The sequence below is a fragment of the Hippopotamus amphibius genome, chromosome 7 (genome assembly GCF_030028045.1).
Source record: "Hippopotamus amphibius kiboko isolate mHipAmp2 chromosome 7, mHipAmp2.hap2, whole genome shotgun sequence".
Classification (NCBI taxonomy): Eukaryota; Metazoa; Chordata; class Mammalia; order Artiodactyla; family Hippopotamidae; genus Hippopotamus; species Hippopotamus amphibius.
This window is the reverse complement of record NC_080192.1, coordinates 89,115,865-89,139,236: the sequence shown is the minus strand read 5'-3', so window position 1 is coordinate 89,139,236 and position 23,372 is coordinate 89,115,865. Positions and strand designations below refer to the sequence as shown.

General features: G+C 43.2%; 1 protein-coding gene and 1 pseudogene across 2 annotated transcripts; one reads left to right on the top strand and one right to left on the bottom strand.

Annotated features, from left to right (window-relative positions):
• On the bottom strand, positions 1-23,144 carry FIGLA (folliculogenesis specific bHLH transcription factor). 2 transcript variants are annotated; one of them, XM_057742435.1, is made up of 4 exons: positions 22,914-23,144; positions 14,802-14,954; positions 13,030-13,183; positions 1-77 (listed from the first exon to the last, which is right to left on the bottom strand). In XM_057742435.1, exons 1-4 carry the CDS (start codon positions 23,112-23,114, stop codon positions 55-57), a joined length of 531 nt encoding a protein of 176 aa, XP_057598418.1. In that variant the 5' UTR covers positions 23,115-23,144; the 3' UTR covers positions 1-54. The 2 variants fall into 2 exon arrangements, with proteins under 2 accessions (XP_057598418.1, XP_057598417.1); XM_057742434.1 differs by lacking the exon at positions 1-77 and having other exon boundaries at positions 12,868-13,183; positions 22,914-23,130.
• Positions 8,906-9,823, top strand: LOC130857103 (homeobox protein NANOG-like; annotated as a pseudogene).
• Positions 23,145-23,372: the final 228 nt, after the last annotated feature.

The window sequence follows — 23,372 nt, the reverse complement described above, 5'->3', positions numbered from 1 at the left end:
AATTTTCAAAGCTGCATTTATTTGTCGGTGGAAGATAGCCCTGGGCCAGCCTTTTCACTTTTCATACTTGAGGGAACCTGAAACAGAAGAGAGTCCATTGTAAATGGTGAAAAGGTAGGAACAGACAGTTCAAAAACAAACAAAACATTAAACATTAATTAGTAATCAAAGATGCTTAAATTTAAAGATACCACTTAAAGATACCTTATTTAAAGATACCAAATTTAGAAAACCATTTAAATTTAAAGATACCATGTTTAAAGATACCAAATTTAGAAAACCATTTAAATTTAAAGATACAATTCTATCATTTTACTAGATCTCATCGTTGGCAAGGATATGGTGGACCTGGCACTCTTACGTAGCTGATAGGAGTATAAATTGGCACCAAGTCATAGACTGTAACTCAGTTCTACTTCTGGGACTTTATTCTAAAAACAAAACAAAATACAAAAAGAGCTAAACAGAAAAAAGAAAAAAAAAAGCTAAACATATCAGGTTGAGAACAAAACACAGAAAATAAATGTCCAACAATTAGAAAATTGTCCCATTTAATGAACCATTAAAACTTGTTATAAAGCCTGTATAATAATCTCTAAACATGCCAAAGATAGAATTAAAAACACACAATGTTATATACCCTATGATAATTTCTTACTTCAGTTGTGTAGCAAAAAATTTTACAAGCATATTAGTATATTTCCATCTGTGGCTTTTTTAAGATGGTAAGATCACCTTGGTCTTCTCAATTTTCTGAAATCTCAGTTTAAATCCATGGGTTAAAAAATAAAGTCACTCAAATCATGGTCAAGCAGTTTAGAATTTGAAACCCAGATGTATACTAATACGAAATACTGCAATCAAATGCTTTCATTAAGCTTTAAAAAACGTTTATTGACTTCCTGGTCCACTCATTTACATTTCAAGGGTGAGCTTTGTTAGAATGAAAGGCCATTAAAAGGTTTAACACTTTTCCCCACATCTCCCAAGCCCAACCCTTTATCCACGCACTGGATGTTGGGCCAGTTACTTAACTTCATTCTTTAATTTCCTGACATGCAAAATGGATATAATTGTTTGTATCTCACAGGGTGGTTATGAAAATTAAATAGGTTATTATGTATAACCTACGAGGAATAGTGCCTGGCACAAAATAAGTATCAATTATCTATTTTTTCTGATCTTGAGCAAGTCTTTCCACTATACATGTCATCAAGCTTTCTTTTTTTTGAGTTCAAATTTAGCTTTAGAAGTTTTTTTTTTGGGGGGTGTTTTATTTTTTATTTTTATTTTTTTGATATATTTTTTTTATTTTTTTGGGGGTACTAGCTTTAGAAGTTTTATTTAAATTTTTTTAAACTTTTTACACAACCAGAATGTTCTAAACCTAGAAGACAATTTAAGTATTTCTGTGTTTACCTAGAGGGTTAAAGGATAACTTCATCTTATCAGCCTATTAGTCCAGGGTATTAGAGATCATTGTCTTAGTTTCTTTTATTTATTTTTTTAAGTTAGCTGGAAAATTCCAGGAATGTAATATTTAAGTATCAGAATACAAAAAGTTGAAGTTTGTTGATGTTATCTTACTCTCACAGTTCAGTTAAAAATGTTGGCCTCATCCAAGTCAAGGAATTGAAGGTCCAAGAAGAGGGGGTTCTGAGGACTAGAAACCCAGCCTGCTGTTCAGCAACTTTAATAAAGCTGGTGTACTCCTGCTGCTTGTTATGTAGCTGGATTAATCTGACATATTATCAAGTGTACTTTTCCCTCCATCCACTGAGTCAAGGCTGGGGGTGGAGTGACAGGGAGGAGAGGGGTAGACAGATACTGACCAGAAGTCCTCACTCACAACTTTAGAGCTCAGTTCCAAGCTTAATGACAGTCTGAAAAGCATGGCTCTCATCTGAAAGAGGCCAACTTTGTTGAAAGGGAGAGCTCTGATGGGCAGAGCTCAGAGGGCTACTCGTCAGGTGGTCACCAAGCAGGGAGGAGACCAGATATGATGTGGGAAGACTTCCCACAACCAAAAATGGAGACGAAATTGAAACAGCAGGAAGTAGTTATTCAGGTGGGATGGACCAGTGTGTGCAAGCTGCCTGATCCCTGGGAAGGGCCCCTGTACCGTGCCATCCTGGGCCTTGATCCAGGGATGGGGAGAGTTCCAAAGGTAATAGAACTCAAGAAAGGTAAAGTAGAATCTGAGGAAAGCAAGGATCTGTACCCACTTCTGTTGCAATGAAAATGAAAGTGAGAATTCTTTCTCTCCATTGATATGGAGGGAATGAACTAGCAGTGGGGGAAATTGTTGCAATACAAATGGAAGTGAGAGTTCTTTTTTTTCCTTTTGAGAGCAAGGAAACAAAGAGAACTGCGAACAGCCTAGAGGAGGAAGATAACCTGGCCTGAAAGAGTTAATCATGCCTTGTTTAACTGTCACTGATCTGTAGTAATTAGATTTGTATTTCACAAAGCCAGCTTCACTCCCTGATACTATGTAAATCACATGCAGCACCTATTACCCTTAACTCTGTGTGCCTTACATCCTGCCTCTCACTCCCTAACCTCATTACAACTTGGAACCTGCATTCCATTTGACAGTTTTAACAAATCACCCCTGCAGTCTTTTTTTGCATTTCAGAAAGAAGGTCTCCAGCTGATAGATAAACTGGGGGCAAATGGATAATTAACAGACTGGGACCCCAATTACTGGGAGGGCTGACATCAGCTATGACTGTTTTGAAATAATGTGAAGGAAAAAGAATGCAAGACCTTCACCATCAGGACTTCCCTGGTGGCACCGTGGTTAGGAATCTGCCTGCCAGTGCAGGGGACACAGGTTCGAGCCCTGGTCCAGGAAGATCCCACATGCCACGGAGCAAATAAGCAACTAAGCCCATGTGCCACAACTACTGAGCCTGTGTGCCACAACTACTGAGCCCATGTGCCGCAACTACTGAAGCCTGTGTGCCCGTGTGCCTCTGTGCTCCACAACAAGAGAATCCACTGCAATGAGAAGCCTGTGCACCACAATGAAGAGTAGCCCCCACTTGCCACAACTAGAGAAAGCCTTGTGCAGCAACGAAGACCCAACACAGCAAAAAAATAAATAATAAATAATAAATAAGTTGGTACAGCCACTATGGAAAACAATTTGGAGGTGCCTTAAAAAACTACAAATAGAACTACCATATGATTCAGTCATCCCACTACTGGGCATATACCCAGAGAAAACCATAATCCCAAAAGAAACATGTACCATCATGTTTATTGCAGCACTATTTACAATAGCCAGGACATGGAAGCAACCGAAATGCCCATCAACAAATGAGTGGATAAAGAAGATGTGGCATATATATACAATGGAATATTACTCAGCTATAAAAAGGGATGAGATGGAGCTATATGTCATGAGGTGGATAGACCTAGAGTCTGTCATACAGAGTGAAGTAAGTCAGAAAGAGAAAGACAAATATCGTATGCTAACTCACATATACGGAATCTAAAAATGGTACTGATGAACTCAGTGACAAAAACAAGGACGCAGGTGCAGAGAATGGACTGGAGAACTTGAGGTTTGGGAGGGGGCGGGGGGTGAAGGGGAAGCTAAAAAAAATAAAAATAAAAAATAAATAATAAATAAATCTAAAAAAAAAAACCTTTCACCATCTGGATCCTTATCACATACCCTGGACTACAAGCCCCACGTATAAAATCTTCCCCGACTTCCAAGGGGAGGGGGCACAGTTCTTGAGGCGCTAGCCTGCTGTGTCTTCCCTTCTGCCTGGCAGAAAAATAAAGCCATCTCTCTCTTCCTCCAAAATCTCTGTCTCCGTACGTCTATTCGGCCTCAGTGCACAGAGTAGCCGTTATTAGGCAACACTTCTTGGGATATAGCCTCTCAGAGGAGCTGAGTGAACAACGGCTGAGGGACATCTTCAGGAATACGGGCCTGAAGGCGGCCACACAGCCCATCTGGAGTGGGAAGACCAGGGAGACCGGAAGAGGCCTGGGCTCTGAATGGTGTGGCTGAGACACGAGACGCCACCGAGGGGGCCATGGACACCCACAGTGACGTCCGCTCAACCACACCCAAGGCCAGAGGACCAGATGGGTCAGAGGTGGGGAGACACACATGAGGCTGCCACTGCAGGCTCTACCGTGTACACACGCCTCCCTGTACCAGAGGAGGGGGCGGGGGAGGAGGGAGACCACTTAGGAGGCAAAGGAGCCCCCACAGGGAATATTCTGAACATTGAACGGACTCGGTGTTTACTCAAGGAAGAGAGGCGGTAATGGGGCAAGATAAAGAGTTTTCCCAGCATCTGAGTCATAAGGGTCTTAATGGGTTCTCAAGAACAAGTGGAAAACAGTGTAGAAAGTAAAGTGGCATTTCTTCCCATTTAAATGGTGCTCTGATTGTTAATACAGCTTCAGTGTGTGAAAGTCTAGCCAGGACCAAGATCCAAATCCAGCCTTGTGGCCACAGCCTCGCTGCCTCATGTCTGGAGGGAGAGCTGTGCAGATGAGCTTCCAGCAAATGAAACTCCTTTAGCATGAGCAGGGCTTTGACCACAAAGCCCCATGTGGTCTGTCTCTTCCCCTGGGGACCTGGCCCAAATAGCACGATGCAGGGGGACTTTGCCCCTCGGTTCCTCTCCCCTCAGAGCAGCCCGATGAGGTGCCCGAGGCCTGTCTTCCGCACCAGAGGTGCTGGAAGGACAATTCCTAGAAGGAAAAGTCTTCCGAAGAGGAAGACAGTGATCCAAAGAGGACCAGAAGAGTTCTGAAAGATAACTGAGTTGTATTTCTAATCCCTTCACCCTCCCACTAGAAGATCTACCTTTAACACTGTGTCTTTGGAGTCCCTTTTGTCCCTGATCTGCTCTGGATAGCCCAGGGATTAGAACAGGGGAGAAGGCGGCAAGGGGGAGGATACACTGACCTCCCTCAGGGGCTGGCTCACATGGTCTGAGCATTGTGGTTTTCTGCTGACCCAAAGAGCCGTCTGTCTCCAGGGAGGTCCCACAGCAATCAGAGAAGTCCTGCCTCTAAGGACCCTCTCAGAGAAGGGTCTTTGAGACACCCTTCCATCCAATTCTTGCCATTCTCTTCCATGTTCATGTGGGACCAATGAGATAGATCTTTCATAAAACTCATATAAATAATGCCTCAAGAAGTCCACAAGAATAGATGAGAACTTATTTCAATTAATTTAATCACCAGACCCATTCTATGTCAGAGAAATAGAAATTACTGGCTTTCTCAATGATGCTCAGCTCACTGACAGACTCAGGAGCATATACCAGCTAGAGATCTCCTCAAACACACCAAACTTCACATCCACCCACACTAACATGCACACACACAGACAAAACCCACTTCCATGATTGAGTCAATCTTTTGTGCCCAGGGAAAAATCTGAGTTCCAACAAAAGGAATCTCCCTCTCTCATTTTCACAAAGAAATAAGACTCTGTCTTCCCTGTAACATTTTCTTCTTACTTGATCAGATTGGGCCTTACCAGTCTTCCTTAGGTGGAACTGCCCTGGTGGTTCAGTGGGTGAGAAGTCCATGCCGCAACTAAGAAGTCCTCACGCCACAACTAAAGATCTCACGTACTGCCACTAAGACCCGGTGCAGCCAAAATAACTAAATAAATATTAAGGGAAAAAAAAAAAGAGTTCTCCTTGAGTAGTCGTTGGAGCTCTTCCTAAGTAGCTGCTGCCTGGGGAACACTCCAGCAGAGGTGGCATGACTCCCAAGCCAGATGGATGCTGTCCTGCACGCCCCACATCTCCCCAAAGCTCCAGAGAGAACGGCCAACATGCACATCATCAGAGCACCAAACCCTGGTTTTTAGAAAACAATACCATCCCAGAGCCAAATGCAATCACTCGCGCAGCCTTCCCTCCGAGCCCAGTGCCCTTGGTCCAGCACTGCGAAATTCAGTGCCTACACTGGAGTTGCAGTAAAGAGGGGTGGGGCCTGACAAACCAAAGAGCACCCACCCCATCAAAAAGGAAGTTCAATTTTTTGAACACTCTGCCAGCTAGACTCATCAGAATGTGCCCACTAGGCCACCAGTGAACACTGGGACAGGTAAAAGTGCTTCCCAAGGAAAAACCTAGACCTCCCCCAGCCCCCCCACACACACACACACACACTGCTATAGTAGAATTTTTGCTATCACACATAGCCACTATCTGGGGGAAATGTGAGATGGAAGACAGAACATAGATGCTTCAGGGCTTTCCCAGGATGCTAATAACTTCATCCCAACCAGGCAGACCATCTCATTTCAGAGGTTCAGTTGCTATTAGAAAAAATGTCCCCAGTGGTTAATGTCACACAGATGACCACAACCTGCAGAGGGGGGCATCGAGGAAAATCGACCACCTACCAGGCTTCCTTCCCTCAGAAACTCTTTCCAAGGAACATTCCTATGACAGCCCGAAATTTCGAAGCGTATAATGGTGGCACATCCAGGTCCCATAATAGACACGTATATCCCTTTCTAGAGCTCCTCTGACCCCAGCACAATTGGCATCTCACTTCAACACCGAGGGTGGTCTTTGTCCAAGAACAAAGTCGCTACAGGATCACAGGCAACTCTGAGCAAAATTCAGAGCCTTGCATGATGCAAAATGCCCAAGCCACAGCCACGGGTGACACATAGAAGGAATAAACAATGGTGGGTTAGGGAACATCTTGCCACCCAGCAATGTCTAATCGCAAAACAGCAACATCCTACACGTTGAAAGTCCAATTTTAAACAAGCCTCCCCTGACCTGGACATTAATCCCTAGCCCTACTGAGGCCAGACGCATGGCTGGCCCATGTCCTCTCCATCCCTGCACACATGTACCTGCTGATTCAGTCCCCAAGTGAATCTGCTCTGGCCCAAGCAGTTTATCTCCCCTCCTGCCATCAGCAGATTCTCATGTGCTTCACTGGGGATTTTGCCTCTCAGAAATGTTATTGATCTTGCACCGCCTGTTCTGACCTCATCCCCAAATTCCCCCAAATGCCTATCTCTGCCAGCCCCAGATTCCACTCCTCAGAGATCGTCTCCAAGAGCAGGAAGAAGGGTGACACTCCTGCAAACTGAAGCTGGAGGGGACCTGCCCACCAAATCCTGAGCCCCGCTGTACAGGGGCATTTCAGTCCAATGAGCCACATCGGCTGTCCCCAGGCTGGCCGGATCCTGTAACCCTATGTAGTTGCCTCTTCAAATGACCCCTTACGAGGATTGTTTGGCAAACAAAGACCAGTCTGAGCTTTGTTTCCTCGGCCCCTTTACTTTGATCCATCCTGGAGAGGGTTCTCATGGAGGGGCAGCCTGTCATGGGTGTTGTTGTGGGCTGAACTGTTGCCCCCAAAATGCATATGGAAGTCCTAACCCCCAGTACCTGTGACTGTATTTGGAGTTGGGGCCCCTAAAGAGGTGATTAAGTTAAAATGAGGCCATTAGGATGGGCCCTAATCCAATCTGACTGGTGTCCTTATAAGAGGAGGAAATTTGGACACACAGAGAGACACCACAGGCGAGCACACACCGAGGAAAGGCCATCCGCGAGCCAAGGAGAGAGGCCTCAGAAGGGACCAAACTTGCCAACACCTTGATCTTAGACTTCCAGCCTCCAGAACTGTGAGAAATAAATTTCTGCTGTTTAAGTCACTCAGCCTGTGTACTTTGTTACCGCAGCTCTAGCAAACCAACTACAGGAGCTAAAGCCCAGAAGGGGTGACGAGAATAGCCATGCAGGGAGGAGGTGGCACCGAGATGAGATGTCCTTGATGAAAGGGTGATTCCAAGGCTGGAGAAGTACAAGATGCTCGAGCGTGGACCATCTTCTGCCAGAAAGGAAGTGATCAAAGAATGATGGTGACATTCAAGTGGAAAGGTAGCCCACTGACAAGGGCTGTCACTGGCCACAATGAGGACAATTTGAGTAACAAAATAAGTCATGGTATTACATGATGATATAATAATCCACTGAATGGAAAACCACATGTCTGTAATATAAAAAAAATAAATGAATATAGAAACAACCAAAATGTTCTACAAAAATAAGTAAACTGTGGCATATCCACATCCCATGGACTAATACTCACCAATAAAAAGGCAGAACAGACTATTAATACAATAACTTGGATGATTTAAAGCACATTGTGCTGAGTTTTAAATTAAAAAGGTCTCTAAAGGTTATGTACTGTATGATTTCATTTATACAAAATTCTCAAAATGATAAAGAGATGGAGACCAAATTAGTGGCTGTGGGGGTTAGGGAGAGTGGAGGAGTGGGGGCAGTGGCTGGGTGTTACCACAAAGGGTAGCATGTGCAACAGCTCTATGGTGATGTTTCCATAAAACTACACGTGTGATACAATGACATGGAAGTATACACACATAGTACCAATATGGACTTTCTGGTTTAGATATTGTACTATAGTTACGTAAGATGCGGCCATGGGGGGAAACCAAGTTAAAGGCATATGGGACATCTCTGTCCCAAAACAAAAACTTTAGTAGAATGTTGGATGAGTAATGAGATATCTAGAGAATTTCAAAGCACCTTGGCACAAAATACAGATTAATTACAAAAGAAAAGGGCTAACTTTAAAATGGAAAGGCCTGGAGGTCACTACGTTAAGCACGTGATCAAAATGAATCTCCTTGGTAATGGCACGAATCAAAATCTTCCCCCACATTTTCCTAGATTGGGCTGGTTGGCTCCTATTATAGTAAAGGTGACTTGCTCCATCCCATCTTTTTAATACTTTTACACCTGGCGATCTTTACCTTTCTCTAAGCTCTTGTACCTAGATTCTTAAGCCTGGACTTTTCCTACCATCTAGCTATCTGGGTTTTTTTTTTTTTTCCCCTCTCCTTCAACTCAACAACATGAGTGTGGACCCAGCTTGTCCCCAAAGCCTGCTTGGCCACAAAGCATCTGATTCTAGGGAATCTTCACTGATGCCTGAGATTTATGGGCCTGAGGAAAATTATGCATCTTTGCAAATGTCACCTGCTGAGACCCTCGACACAGAGACGGTCTCTCCTCTTCCTTCCTCCATGGATGTGCTTATTCAGGACACTCCTGATTCTTCCACAAGCCCCAGAGGAAAACTACAGCCCACATCTGCTGAGAAGAGCACAGAGAAGGAAGAGAAGGTCCTGGTCAAGAAACAGAAGATCAGAACTGTATTCTCTCAGACCCAGCTGTGTGTGCTCACTGACAGACTTTAGAGGCAGAAATACCTCAGCCTCCAGCAGATGCAAGAACTTTCCAACATCCTCAACCTTAGCTACAAACAGGTTAAGACCTGGCTCTAGAACCAGAGAATGAAATGTAAGAGGTGGCAGAAAAACAACTGGCCAAGGAATAGCAACAGTGTGACTCAGGGCCCAGCAACTACAGGGTACCCAGGCTTCTATTCCTACCACCAGGGATGCCTGGTGAACTCTCCTGCAAACCTGCGCATGTGGGGTAACCAGACCTGGAATAACCCAACTTGGAGCAACCAGAGCTGGAACAGTCAGCCTTGGAGCAACCACCCCTGGAGCAGTCAGCCCTGGTGCTCCCAAGCCTGGAATAACCAGACTTGGAACAATCAGTTCAACAGCTATGTTGAGGAATTCCTGCAGCCCCCGATCCAGTCCCAGTAAAATTCTCCTGTCAGTGATTTGGAGGCTACCTTGGAAACTGCTGGGGAAAGCTATAACCTAATACAGCAAACAGCTAAGTATTTCAGTTCCCAGCAGCAAATCATGGATTTCTTCCCAAATTATTCTATGAACATACAGCCTGAAGATTTATAATGATGGCTGTATTATTCAGTCTCAATTTGAGCAGTGACTTTATTACTTCTGTAGAATTTTTCTTTTAGAATTATGTATCTCTCTGGCTTGATAAGCTGCTTTTCATTGTGCCTTTTGTGTCAATTTGGGGGTTGCGGGGGAGGGTGGGAGGGTATGACTGGAATCCAATCAAAGAGGTTTCAGAAGCACTGGCATTTACGGACAACATGATAAGAGGTGTCTGGCTATAGATAACTAGATTATAATACTATTTTTTGGATAGTTTTAGGATCTAGAACCTAAAAAGTACAAAGCTATGTGACGAAGGATTATTCATATTTTCTGGGATGGGGAGGCTTCATTTGTTAAGAACCTCAATTGTAACTTAATCCTTCACCATAACACAATATGCTTTGCTGACTTCCTCTGCCCTTTTTGCTATTTTACTACAACCCCTAATTTGTTCATCACTAGTATTTGTAGGAAGATGTTTTGTATTTTGCCACATCATAATAGTACCAGTTTGGCTGGTTCATTTATAAGTACAAATAAATAAAAAATATCCATTTTACATTTAAAAAACAAACAAAACAGAACAAAAAACCCACAATCTTTCCCCACTTGATAGGACGCAATGAGTAGAAAACAGCGTCACTTCTGTGGTACTGCCGCCAAAGATGCATACCTGGATCTATTCAGGAGGACACAGACAAGCCTGAATCAAGAAACATTCTACAAAGCAACTGGCCTGTAATCTTCAGATGTGTTTGGGTCATAAAAATCACAGAAAGACCAAGGAATTGTTCCAGGTAAAAGGAGGCAAAAGGGACAGGACAACTAAATGCAATGCAGGATTCTTAGCTAGGTCCTTTTGCTAGAAAGGACATTTCAAGACTGTTGGTGATACTTGAATGGGGCCTGAGAATTACAAGGCAATAATGCCACATAACCTCCTGATTTAGTGGCTGCACTGTGGTCATACAAGTGAAGGTCCCCATTTCCCATTTGAAGAAAATGCACACTAATGTCATTGGGGTGACAGGCATAAGTTTGGCAAATTACTCTCAAATTGGTCAGGAAAAAATTTCTTTGTACCATACTTGCAACTTTTCTTAAGTTGACTGTTTTCAGAATAAATGTTTTTAATTTTTTTAATGAATAATCTGAATGTCAAAGAATGAGAACCCCCTGAAAAAACTGATGAAATCCTAGAATGCTTCTGGAGAAACTGGCACTCATTACATTCAGGCCTTGGAAGTCACACTTGACAGAAGTTACACACATACATCAAAATCTCAAATACGTGATTCTTTGTTCATTCTAAGAATTAGCACACTCTTCCAATTAACAACTTAGGTGTGGTTAGCTAAAAGACTAAAACTTGAATGTTGTGTTCTTTTTTTAAAAAATTTCCAGCCAGAAATTTCCCATTTACCACTAGAAAATGATAGTCCCCACTTTAAATCAGTTTACCATAGATTGGTAAATTCCACTATTAATTTTCCTTGGAAAAGCAGGACTTCTGTTGTACATCCTTGATACCGGCATAGGCCTGCTCTGTACCAGGCCCAAAGGGACTGGCTGGAAGCACTAACCAGGGACTTCACCATGAGAATGACTCAGTGATGCCTACCTGATAAGGACCAATGAGGATTAAATGCAAGCAAGATTGTTGCCTTAATATCTAACACATTAAAACCACATTTGTGGAAGCATTACCGTTATTCACTTAGTCAGGTTCAAGGTTCAGTTCACTCTTTCCTTTGTTCTTAGTCGTTCCCTGTCAGCTCATGTAATAGCAACAGGAATTCTGTCTCCTAAGAGTTGACTGCAGAGGGAAGTTGTAAATCTCAAGTGGCCAGAACTGGAAAATCTAGACTGAGTATGTGCAGAAGTGAAACCCTGAGAAATCAGAAACAAGGCCCACCAGTCAGCAGAGGGCCTGTAAAGCCTCAAGCCAGAGTGAAGCATTGGTGAGAGCCAAGTGAGAAGACCCAGACGACTCGTTACAAACAGAATGGTGATGCCTGTGGTCCTCTTTTGGTTGAGCACCCATCAATACTGATGGCTCGTGGTGAGGCAAGCAGGCTTAATAAAGTCCAAGTGAACACTGACGTGCCAGGTACTATGCTAGACACTCCACTGACATGATGGCATTGGAACCTCACAGTTACCTTACCTAGGTACAATTATCATTCCCGTTCTACAGATGGGGAAACTGAGGGTTGGAAAACTTTAGTAGCTCACTCAAGGTCACACAGCCAACAAGGGGTAAAACCAGGATTTGAACCTCAGCATTCTGTCTCCAGAGCCTGTACTCAACTGCTCTTCTAAACCACCTCCCACCACCAACCATCATTTGTTACTCCACGGCCCCAACTGTTCCTTGTGTTGATACCACACTAAGCAACTTGCTTAGTTCCAGATTTAGGCAAGTCTTTCTTGTTTAGTAGCAATCGTGTTGTAGGATAGAACAAGGGGTCTTGTTGTGTAACACTGAGAGACAGCAAGAGCAAAATGTCCACTTTCTAGACTTGGAGAAGCAGCTCCTTACAATGGCTTCCTTATTCTGGCAAAGTAATAAGTAATAATGCTATAATAAACTCCTTGGAAAACACTGCCTTCCAACAAGGCCAACTCAAAAACAAATGTGAGAAAATTACTAGATTTCTAAGTGAATATTCTAGACTTATAAGTTCTGTTTGAAGGCATAATTGGTTTTAAATTTTTTAGCTTTAATAAACTGAATATTAAAAACAAAACAAAATGAATGTGCGTCGTGAGTGCTCTCCCATGTGGGTGAGCATGTGTGTACATGGGATCACCATGCAGTTTTATGGAGGGCAAGCTACTTGTTTCTTTTTCTGGAGACCTCAGAATCCAGAAAACCTTTTGATGCATTAATTAGGGTCATCAAAAAATTAAGTTTAGGTCTGTACTGGTGATTCTGGAGGAGTTGCCTTCCCCTTGAGCTGCTCTCCGATTAACTTGGGAACATAATAATAGACCTTTCAAACTAGCAAGTTCACCGCCCCACCTAGGTGCTTTCACACAATGATCTTGTTTCAGTCATGTTTTAATATGGCCAATACCTCATGCCCAAGGGATGCATTATGAGTTTTTGGACATCAACCTATTTAAGAAGAAACACTTTACCAGACTCCTGGTTGGGGAGGTAACTCCCATCACAGACATCGCCCTCTGGCAACAAGTGTGTGCTGACTCACCACTGTCGCCATCTGCCAAGGAACCTTCCTCCTCATTCTTCAAGCCCGCAGCACAGCCGGCATGTTGTATGACCTTACTCGATAGCTCTCTAGCCAAGGACATGTGTGGTTCAGAAGTACTGTTGCTATAGTTCTGATGATCTGGGTCTTGTTTCTAGAAACCAAATTTAGTTGTCAAATAGTATAATATGACAGATTTTGAAGATTTAAAATCAATATATTTCAAAGTTTTAACCTACGAAATTTTATTTAAGTGATGAGGGCAATGCTTAAGCTATTATGGAAAGAAAATCATTGCTCACAGAGTATATTTTGTTCTATTATAACCTTAAAATGCTGTGTGATTGGCAACTGCGTTAAAAAATTAAAGCATGGAACGGATTCTATGTTTTATAATGAATGCAGCACAAAACAAAAGCACTTCTGTTAGACAATTCACATGTGAGGAAAAAATAAGGCAGCCACCTGCACCTGTGCAAATATTATGACCATGCCACAAAGCAGCCATCCAGTTTGGCCAATAGCACAATCCATTCCCACCACTGCAGAATGCATCCTCCCTGTGGTCACCTGAGTAGGACTAGCAGACATGAGGAAGAAACAAAAAAGTACCATTATATGCGTGGCTATTTCTGCCCTACGTTCCTAGAATGAGTATGTTTCTTCTCTTCACTATCTGTCCTCTTTTGTCCCTAACCAGGATCACATTGCTAATTAGAAAAGACCTGCATTGATCTAATGACTGTTCTTACATCCTTTTGATCCTTCTTTGCAGTCTCAGACTTCCAGGCTGAATGGGCGTGAAGTTTGCCACTTCCCTCTGCTTGAACTTCAGATATTTACCAAGAACACACCCTCAACCCACTGCAAGGGGGCTTCCAGCCCACTCCTGTCCCACACCTCACATGATGGGCCTGGTTGTCTTCTCGGCCCCCCTGCAGTTTCCTGCATGACTTCCTGTGCTCAGATTCCCAAGATGCCCCCTCCCTGATTGCAGGGTACCATCGTGCTTCTCCACCTGCCCCTCCCTGATGGCGCCTCCTTCTCCTGTCCCTTAGGACTCAAGTCTAAGGCCTTTTCTCTCCTCATAGCTGACCTCCTCTGATGGCTACTCCATTTCTGAGCCTTCTGAGTTTGCCTCTTTATGGAATGAGACCTTGAAGCCAGCTCACACCTTCCACTGCCTAACGGACACCCTGAGCTCTGTGCCCTGATAATGGCAGTGACATTATGGTGCTTCACAGTTTACAAAGCGGGTTCACTTATGTCGTCCCACTGAGTGGTCATAAAACCCCATGAGATTGGCATCATCAGGAAACCAATGAGCTCTCTGGCAGGGTTTCCCCTCAGGGAGGCCCTCTCCCAAGGGACATCCCTCTTCCTTTCTGTGTCCTGTCTGATGTGTGTCCTGCTGAGGGAGAGCACTGCCACAGAGTGAGTTTAAGGAACCTCCTCTCATGACCCTGATGTCAAAGTCCCATTAAAGGCTAAGCAGTTGGGAGCTAGATGGCCTGGACAGCGACAGGATGGAAGGATACAGATGGGCAGGAACTTGACTCCAAAGCTCGCACAGACCTGGATTCAGGCTCCAGTTCCGACATTTCTTAGCTGTGTGACCTTTACCTGTATTTTGGTTTCTTCCTCAGTAAAACCAGGATCATAAATAGGTCAGAGGATTGTTATAAGCTAACTAGAACGGATACATAAGTTGCCTGGCACCTAGAAAGGGCTCGATAAATGGTGGGTATCGTTGTTCTAACTTAAACCTTTACCTCAGAGTCTCTGGCTTCCTCCAAAATATCACTGAGAGCTTGTATGTATTCAGTCGCACCTCTGAGGATATCAACTTTGCTAGGCTTCCTGCTTTGGGGAAGAAATGGCACCAGTGCCTTCAGTTTGGCAAAACCACGGTTGAGATTTTTTATCTGGAAAGCAAAAAGGCATTGTGACACACAGGAAGCTAACTTGTAAGGCATCTCCCCAAACCACAGAAGGCGGTTGTGAGGGCTGTGTCCACAGCTCTCGTGTCTGGGCGGGGATTCTAAGCAGGCATGAGCCAAAGAGCCATAGCTCTGCTGGCAGTGCAGTTCCCGGCAAGGGGAGAGGGCGCGGCATGAAACTGGAGGCAGAGATGCATGGACTGGAAGGGGTGTCTAGGTCCACACGGACCTCCTCTTCCTCTGAGAGCCTCCCCACTGCAAGGTAGAGGCAGTCCAGGTAGTGACTAAAAGCTCTGAGTCAGTCATCAGGGTTTAAAACCCAACTCTACTGTTTAGCTTTAGGAAACTGTGTAGGATACTTCATATCACCAAGCCTTGGTTTGTTTACCTGCCAAGTGGAAAATACTCACCTTGTAGTGGTGTAGCTTTTCGGGGGTGATTAAGTGACATAATTACACAGCGAACACTCCCTCCTGGCACATAGAAGTCCTCAATAAGTTGTACCCATGATAAATAAAATGTACACACACTTGTCTATTCAAGTACTGTGCCAGCAACCCTTCAACCTCTTTCCCAGCTGAGCTGATGATATAGTCAAATGTTAGAGTCCAGAGAGTCTGCACGTTGGCAAGACTTGAAAGGTAGGATGAAGTACGTTTTATTCTTAATCTCCAGGGTCTAATTCCTTGGCTTTGAAGGCCAGGAATTCTAATGATCACCCCGCTGGGGGACACAGGCCCTCAAAGAATTAGTTCCCCGGACTCTGGAAGGGCTCACGCCAATGTGCACTTCTCAGAACCCCTGCTGCCAGTGCCCCCGTCTCCTTGGGGAGCCACAGCTGCCTCCCACCTCTGCAGGCAGCCCTCCAACACCAGCAGACTGAATATTCGTCTACTCCAATACTTGGACATTAGTCTGAGGCTTGGACAGTCTTCTATAAACACCTCTATCACCAGGACAAGCAACCCCAAAAGCTTGGACAACCATGAGGAAACAAAGAAACACCATGCAGGCAAAGGAGCAGGAAAAAAACCCACAAGACCAAATAAATGAGGAGGAAATAGGAAAAATGCCTGAAAAAGAATTTAGAGTAATGATAGTAAAAATGATACAAAATCTCTAACAAATTAGAGAAAGTACAAGAAACAGTTCATAAGAACTCAGAAAAACAAACAGCAATGGATAACAAAATAACTGAAATTAAAAATACTCTAGATGCTCTAACCAGCAGAATGACTGAGGCAGAAGAACGAATAAGTGAGTTGGAAGATAGAATGGAAGAAATAAACGCCACAGAGCAGGAAAAAGATAAAAAAATAAAAAGACTAGAAGACAGCCTCAGAGACCTCAGTGATAACCTTAAACGTACCAACATTCGAATTATAGGCATCCCAGAAGAAGAAGAAAACAAGAAAGGGTCTGTGAAAATATTTGAAGAGGTTCTAGTGGAAAACTTCCCCAACATGGGAAAGGAAATAATTCACCAAGTCCAAGAAGCACAGAGAGTCCCATGCAGAATAAACCCAAGGAGAAATACACCAAGACACATATTAATCAAACTAACGACAATTCAACACAAAGAAAAAATATTAAAAGCAGCAAGAGAAAAGCAACAAACAACATATAAGGGAAAACCCATCAGGATAACAGCTGACCTTTCTACAGAAACTCTGCAGGCCAGAAGGGAATGGCAGGATATACTGAAAGTCCTGAAAGAGAGAAACCTACAGCCAAGAATACTTTACCCAGCAAGAATCTCATTCAGATTTGAGGGAGAAATCAAAAGCTTTCCAGACAAGCAAAAGTTAAGAGAATTCAGCACCACCAAACCAGCCTTACAACAAGTGCTAAAGGAACTTCTCTAAGTAGGAAACACAAGAAAAGGAAAACGCCTACAAATACAAACCCAAAACAATTAAGAAAATGGTAATTGGAACACACATGTCAATAATCACTTTAAATGTCAATGGATTAAATGCTCCAACCAAAAGACACAGACTGGCTGAATGGATACAAAAACAAGACCCTTCTATATGCTGCCTACAAGAAACCCACTTCAGACCAAGGGATACATATAGACTGAAAGTGAAGGGATGGAAAAAGATATTCCATGCAAATGGAAGTCAAAAGAAAGCTGGAGTAGCAATACTCATATCAGACAAATTAGACTTGAAAGTAAAGACTATTAAAAGAGACAAGGAAGGGCACTACATAATGATCAAGGGATCCATCCAAGAAGAACATATCACAATGGTAAATATCTATGCCCCCAATATAGGAGCACCTCAATACATAAGGCAAATGCTAACAGCTATAAAAGGGGACATCGACAGTAACACAATTATAGTGGGAGACTTGAACACCCCACTTACATCAATGGACAGATCATCCAAACAGAAAATAAATAAAGACACACAAGCTTTAAATGACACATTAGACCATCTCGACTTAATTGATATTTATAGGACATTCCATCCAAAAACGACAGACTACACTTTCTTCTCAAGTGCACACGGAACATTTTCCAGGATAGATCACATCTTGGGTCACAAATCAAACCTCAGCAAATTCAAGAAAATTGAAATCATATCAAGCATCTTCTCAGACCACAACGCCATGAGACTAGATATCAATTACAGGAAAAAAACTGCAAAAAATACAAACACATGGAGGCTAAACAATTCACTCTTAAACAACCAAGGAATCACTACAGAAATCAAAGAGGAAATCAAAAAGTATCTAGAAACAAATGACAACGAAAACACAACAACCCAAAACCTATGGGACGCAGCAAAAGCAGTTCTAAGAGGGAAGTTTATAGCAATACAGTCCTACCTTAAGAAACAAGAAAATGATCGAATAAACAACCTAACCTTACACCTCAAACAACTAGAGAAAGAAGAACAAAGAAACCCCAAAGTGAGCAGAAGGAAAGAAATCGTAAAGATCAGAGCAGAAATAAATGAAAAAGAAAGGAAAGAAACCATAAGAAAAATAAATAAAACTAAAAGCTGGTTCTTTGAGAAGATTAACAAAATTGATAAACCATTAGCCAGACTCATCAAGAAAAAAAGGGAGAAGATGCAAATCAACAGAATTAGAAATGAAAAAGGAGAAGTCACAACGGACACCTCAGAAATACAAAACATCATGAGAGACTACTACAAGCAACTATATGCCAATCATTTGGATAACCTGGAAGAAATGGATACATTCTTAGAAAAATACAATCTTCCAAGACTGAACCAGGAAGAAATAGAAACCATGAACAGACCAATCACAAGTACAGAAATTGAGGCAGTGATTAAAAATCTCCCAACACACAAAAGCCCAGGACCAGATGGATTCACAGGCGAATTCTATCAAACATTTCAAGAAGAGTTAACACCTATCCTTCTCAAACTCTTCCAAAATATTGCAGAAGGCGGAGCACTCCCAAACTCATTCTATGAGGCTACCATCACCCTGATACCAAAACCAGGCAAAGATGTCACAAAAAAAGAAAACTACAGACCAATATCACTGATGAATATAGATGCAAAAATCCTCAACAAAATACTAGCTAACAGACTGCAACAGCACATTAAAAAAATCATACACCACGATCAAGTGGGGTTTATCCCTGGGATGCAAGGATTCTTCAATATACGCAAATCAATCAACGTGATACATCATATCAACAAAGTGAAGGATAAAAACCATATGATCATTTCAATAGATGCAGAAAAAGCTTTTGACAAAGTTCAACATCCATTTATGATGAAAGCTCTCCAGAAAATGGGCATAGAAGGAAATTACCTCAACATCATAAAAGCCATATATGACAAACCAAAAGCCAACATTGTTCTCAATGGAGAAAAACTGGAAGAATTCCCTCTAAGAACAGGAACAAGACAAGGGTGTCCACTCTCACCACTGTTATTCAACATAGTTTTGGAAGTGTTAGCCACAGCAATCAGAGAAGAAAAAGAAATTAAAGGAATCCAAATTGGAAAAGAAGAAGTAAAATTATCACTCTTTGCAGATGACATGATACTATATATAGAAAACCCTAAAGACTCTACCAGAAAACTGCTAGCACTCATTGATGAGTTTAGTAAAGTAGCAGGATACAAAATTAATGCACAGAAATCTCTTGCATTCCTATACACTAACAACGGAAGAGCAGAAAGAGAAATTAAGGAAACTCTCCCATTCACCATTGCAACAAAAAGAATAAAATACCTAGGAATAAACCTGCCTAAGGAGACAAAAGATCTGTATGCAGAAAACTTTAAGACATTGATGAAAGAAATCAAAGATGACATAAACAGATGGAGGGATATACCATGTTCCTGGATTGGAAGAATCAACATCGTGAAAATGACTGTACTACCCAAAGCAATTTACAGATTTAATGCAATCCTGATCAGATTGCCAATGGCATTTTTCACAGAACTAGAGCAAGAAATCTTACGATTTGTATGGAAACGCAAAAGACCCCGAATAGCCAAAGCAATCTTGAGAAGGAAAAATGGAGTTGGTGGAATCAGGCTTCCTGACTTCAAACTATACTACAAGGCCATAGTGATCAAGACAGTATGGTACTGGCACAAAAATAGAAAGGAAGATCAATGGAACAGAATAGAGAACTCAGAAGTAAGCCCAAACACATATGGGCACCTTATCTTTGACAAAGGAGGCACGAGTATACAATGGAAAAAAGACAGCCTCTTCAATAAGTGGTGCTGGGAAAATTGGACAGCAACATGTAAAAGAATGAAATTAGAACACTTCCTAACACCATACACAAAAATAAACTCCAAATGGATTAAAGACCTACATATAAGGCCAGACACTATCAAACTCCTAGAGGAAAACATAGGCAGAACACTCTTTGACATACATCAAAGCAACATCCTTTTTGACCCACCTCCTAGAATCATGGAAATAAAATCAAGAATAAACGAATGGGACCTCATGAAACTTAAAAGCTTTTGCACAGCAAAGGAAACCATAAACAAGACTAAAAGGCAACCTTCAGAATGGGAAAAAATAATTGCCTATGAAACAACGGACAAAGGATTAACCTCCAAAATATACAAGCAGCTCATGCAGCTTCATACCAAAAAAGCAAATAACCCAATCCACAAATGGGCAGAAGACCTAAATAGACATTTCTCCAAAGAAGACATACAGATGGCCAACAAACACATGAAAAGATGCTCAACATCACTCATCATCAGAGAAATGCAAGTCAAAGCCACAATGAGGTATCACCTCACACCAATCAGAATGGCCATCATCACAAAGTCTGGAAACAACAAATGTTGGAGAGGGTGTGGAGAAAAGGGAACTCTCCTGCACTGTTGGTGGGACTGTAAGTTGGTACAGCCACTATGGAAAACAATTTGGAGGTTCCTTAAAAAACTACAAATAGAACTACCATATGATCCAGTCATCCCACTCCTGGGCATATACCCAAAGAAAACCATAATCCCAAAAGAAACTTGTACCATAATGTTTATTGCAGCACTCTTTACAATAGCCAGGACATGGAAGCAACCTAAATGCCCATCAACAAATGAATGGATACAGAAGATGTGGCATATATATACAATGGAATATTACTCAGCTATAAAAAGGGATGAGATGGAGCTATATGTAATGAGGTGGATAGAACTACAATCTGTCATACAGAGTGAAGTAAGTCAGAAAGAGAAAGACAAATATTGCATGCTAACTCACATATACGGAATCTAAAAATGGTACTGATGAACTCAGTGACAAGAACAGGGAAGCAGATACAGGGAATGGACTGGAGAACTCGAGGTATGGGAGGGGGCGGGGGGTGAAGGGGAAACTGAGAAGAAGCGGGAGAGTAGTACAGACATATATATACTACCAACTGTAAAATAGTCAGTGGGAAGTTGTTGTATAACAAAGGGAGTCCAACTCGAGGATGGAAGATGCCTTAGAGGACTGGGGCAGGGAGGGTGGGGGGGAATCGAGGTGGGGGCGTCAAGGAAGGGAGGGAATATGGCGATATGTGTATAAAAACAGTTGATTGAACCTGGTGTACCCCCCAAAAAAATAAAATAAAAAAAAAAAATAACATAAATAAAAAAAAAAAAAAAAAAGAATTAGTTCCCACTACACCATGAAGCCAATAGACTCACTTACATTGAAAGCTCCCTCCTACTCCACAAAGTGGGCAATAGACATAGTCAGCCCATTCACAGCAGAATACAGTGACCAATAAACTTATGAAAATATTAAACTTTAATAGTCAAAGGACTACAAATTAAATCAGAAGTTAGATACCATTTTTCACGTACCAAGCTGGTAATGTTTTTGTTTTGATTATCATACACAGCATTGGGGACAGAAAGAGGGAACAGCCGTATAGTCTGTAAAGGGGATAAAAATTAATAAACTTTTCTGGACAGCAATTGGGTAACTTGTACCAAAAGTCACGAGATTGTTTATATCGCAGTAATTCCATTCTTACTGTTTTGTTCTAAAGCAATCATCAGACATAGACATAGATCTATGTACCAGTAAAAGCTGCAAAAAAGCTGCAGGAAAGCACACATGCCCAGCAGTAGCAGACTGGATAAGTAACGGTCCATTTATATGTTGGACTATGCAGTCGAAATCTGCTCTGCTTAGGAATATGAGAAATGCTTTTGATAATGTTAAGTGAAAAAAATACAAAGATATGTACTAGATGATCACAATTTTGTAAGATTATATATCTGCACAAATATATATAAATAGAAATATACATAATAGAAAAAAGACTAGGAGGATCTACACAAGAATGATAGTTCATGGTAGTTATGTTTGCATTGTGGGAGTTTCTGTTCCCTATGTAGTCATTTCTCTATCTTCCAAGTGTACTAGTTTCATCATTATAAAGAAGAATAAGGTCATTAGTTTTAAAATAGTGGATAACACCAGGACCAATTCTCTGCAAAAAGCAATTCCTCCTTAGTGAGGAAAGCCCAACTTAAAATGCAAAATATTGGATCCGACTCTTGCTTGAGGGCCTCATCAACCTACCTCAGATCTCAGGGTTATCATAAAGGGCTCGCAACTTTCCCTTAAGTCTTCTACACTTAGTCGGTCCTTTCTCCTCACACCCATAGCCAAACAAAGCTCCGAGTTGACCAGCCAGGGCTGCGTTTCTAAAGGGCCAAGGTGTGTGCAGGAACAGCCCCCAGCAGAACTTCTTCAGATGTGCGTCCACCCTCTTCCACCGCTCGCCCTTTCCTCTCTAGGATGGCCTCCGCAGTAGCCCAACCCAAAGACTGCAAAGGGCAGAAAAGAGACGGGCTCTGACAAGTTTGGGGCCCCGAGTTTAGTTAGAAATACTGAGAGCTACCAGTGGGTGGCGCTCCGACTCCATCCCAGGCGGTGATGAACCGCACACCCGCCAGACGGGGAAACAGTCACTTTCTGTCTCCTGCCAGGGGGTTGAGCGGGAGTCTGTGCGCACATCGAGTTGTTGCTTAAATTCTTTGTTTAAAGTAAGGAGAAGAGTAACTTCCATTAGGCTCCCTGTCCCTAGCCCCATGTGTGCTTGGACGTAGAGCTCAGGGAAAAGGGGGCCCCAACCACCCACCAGCGCTGGAGGTAGTGAGATGCAGGCGCACTGCCGCCTCTAAGGGTTCAAAGCACCTGCGAGGCGGACAAGTTTGTGAAGTTGTCAGGGGCCTCCTCGGCCTTCCCCAGACCTGCCTCCCGCACCGCTCCGGGTGGGTCGCAGGTGAGGCGCCATTCCGGTGCGGGTGGAGGGGAACGTGAGCGGCCCTCGGGAGGTCGAAGTCGCCCCGGGCCCCCGGGCGGGGAGTGGACGCCCCGGGCCCCCGAGGGTGTCTGGAGTGGGTGGCGGGTCTGGGCGGGAGCCGGGAGGAAGGCGGCCGGGTCCCTGGGCTGGGACCTCGCGGCGCCGACGCTCACCCGCTCGCGCTCCTTGGCGTTGGCCATGCGCCGCCGCTCCAGCATCACCTGCAGGTCCTCGGTGGAAGAGTAGCCGCCCGACTGCAGCCGCTTGAACCGGCAGATGGCGGCCAACTGGGGCAGCGGCCCGAACTGCTCCCGCAGCACGTCTTCCAGCACCTCGGGCGGCGGGGTCCTCGCGAGCGCGGGCTTGGCGTCCATGGCTGCGCGCGGGGGCTGGCGGCTCCGCGACCCTCCGTTTAACAAGCTCCACAGGTGATTTCTATCAAGCCTGGATTTACAGCGCTGGCTCGCAAATCGGCTGCACACTGGAGTCACCTGGGGAGTTTTAAAAATAAAACCCCACCTGCCCGGGTACCAGTCCCCCACATTCTGACTTAACCAGTCTGAGTCGGGGCCTGTGCTTCAGGGTATAGGTATACACGTATAAGCAAATATACATATGAACATATATACGTT

What these genes read in the sequence shown, in the direction of transcription:
- FIGLA (XM_057742434.1), bottom strand. Translation starts at nt 23,114, where the DNA reads ATGGACGCCAAGCCCGCGCTCGCGAGGACCCCGCCGCCCGAGGTGCTG. An exon ending in ACGCCAAGGAGCGCGAGCGG is followed by an intron (nt 14,955 to 22,913) that starts GTGAGCGTCGGC and finishes TTTGCTTTCCAG; the next exon opens with ATAAAAAATCTCAACCGTGG. An exon ending in AGGAAGCCAGAGACTCTGAG is followed by an intron (nt 13,184 to 14,801) that starts GTAAAGGTTTAA and finishes TTTGGTTTCTAG; the next exon opens with AAACAAGACCCAGATCATCA.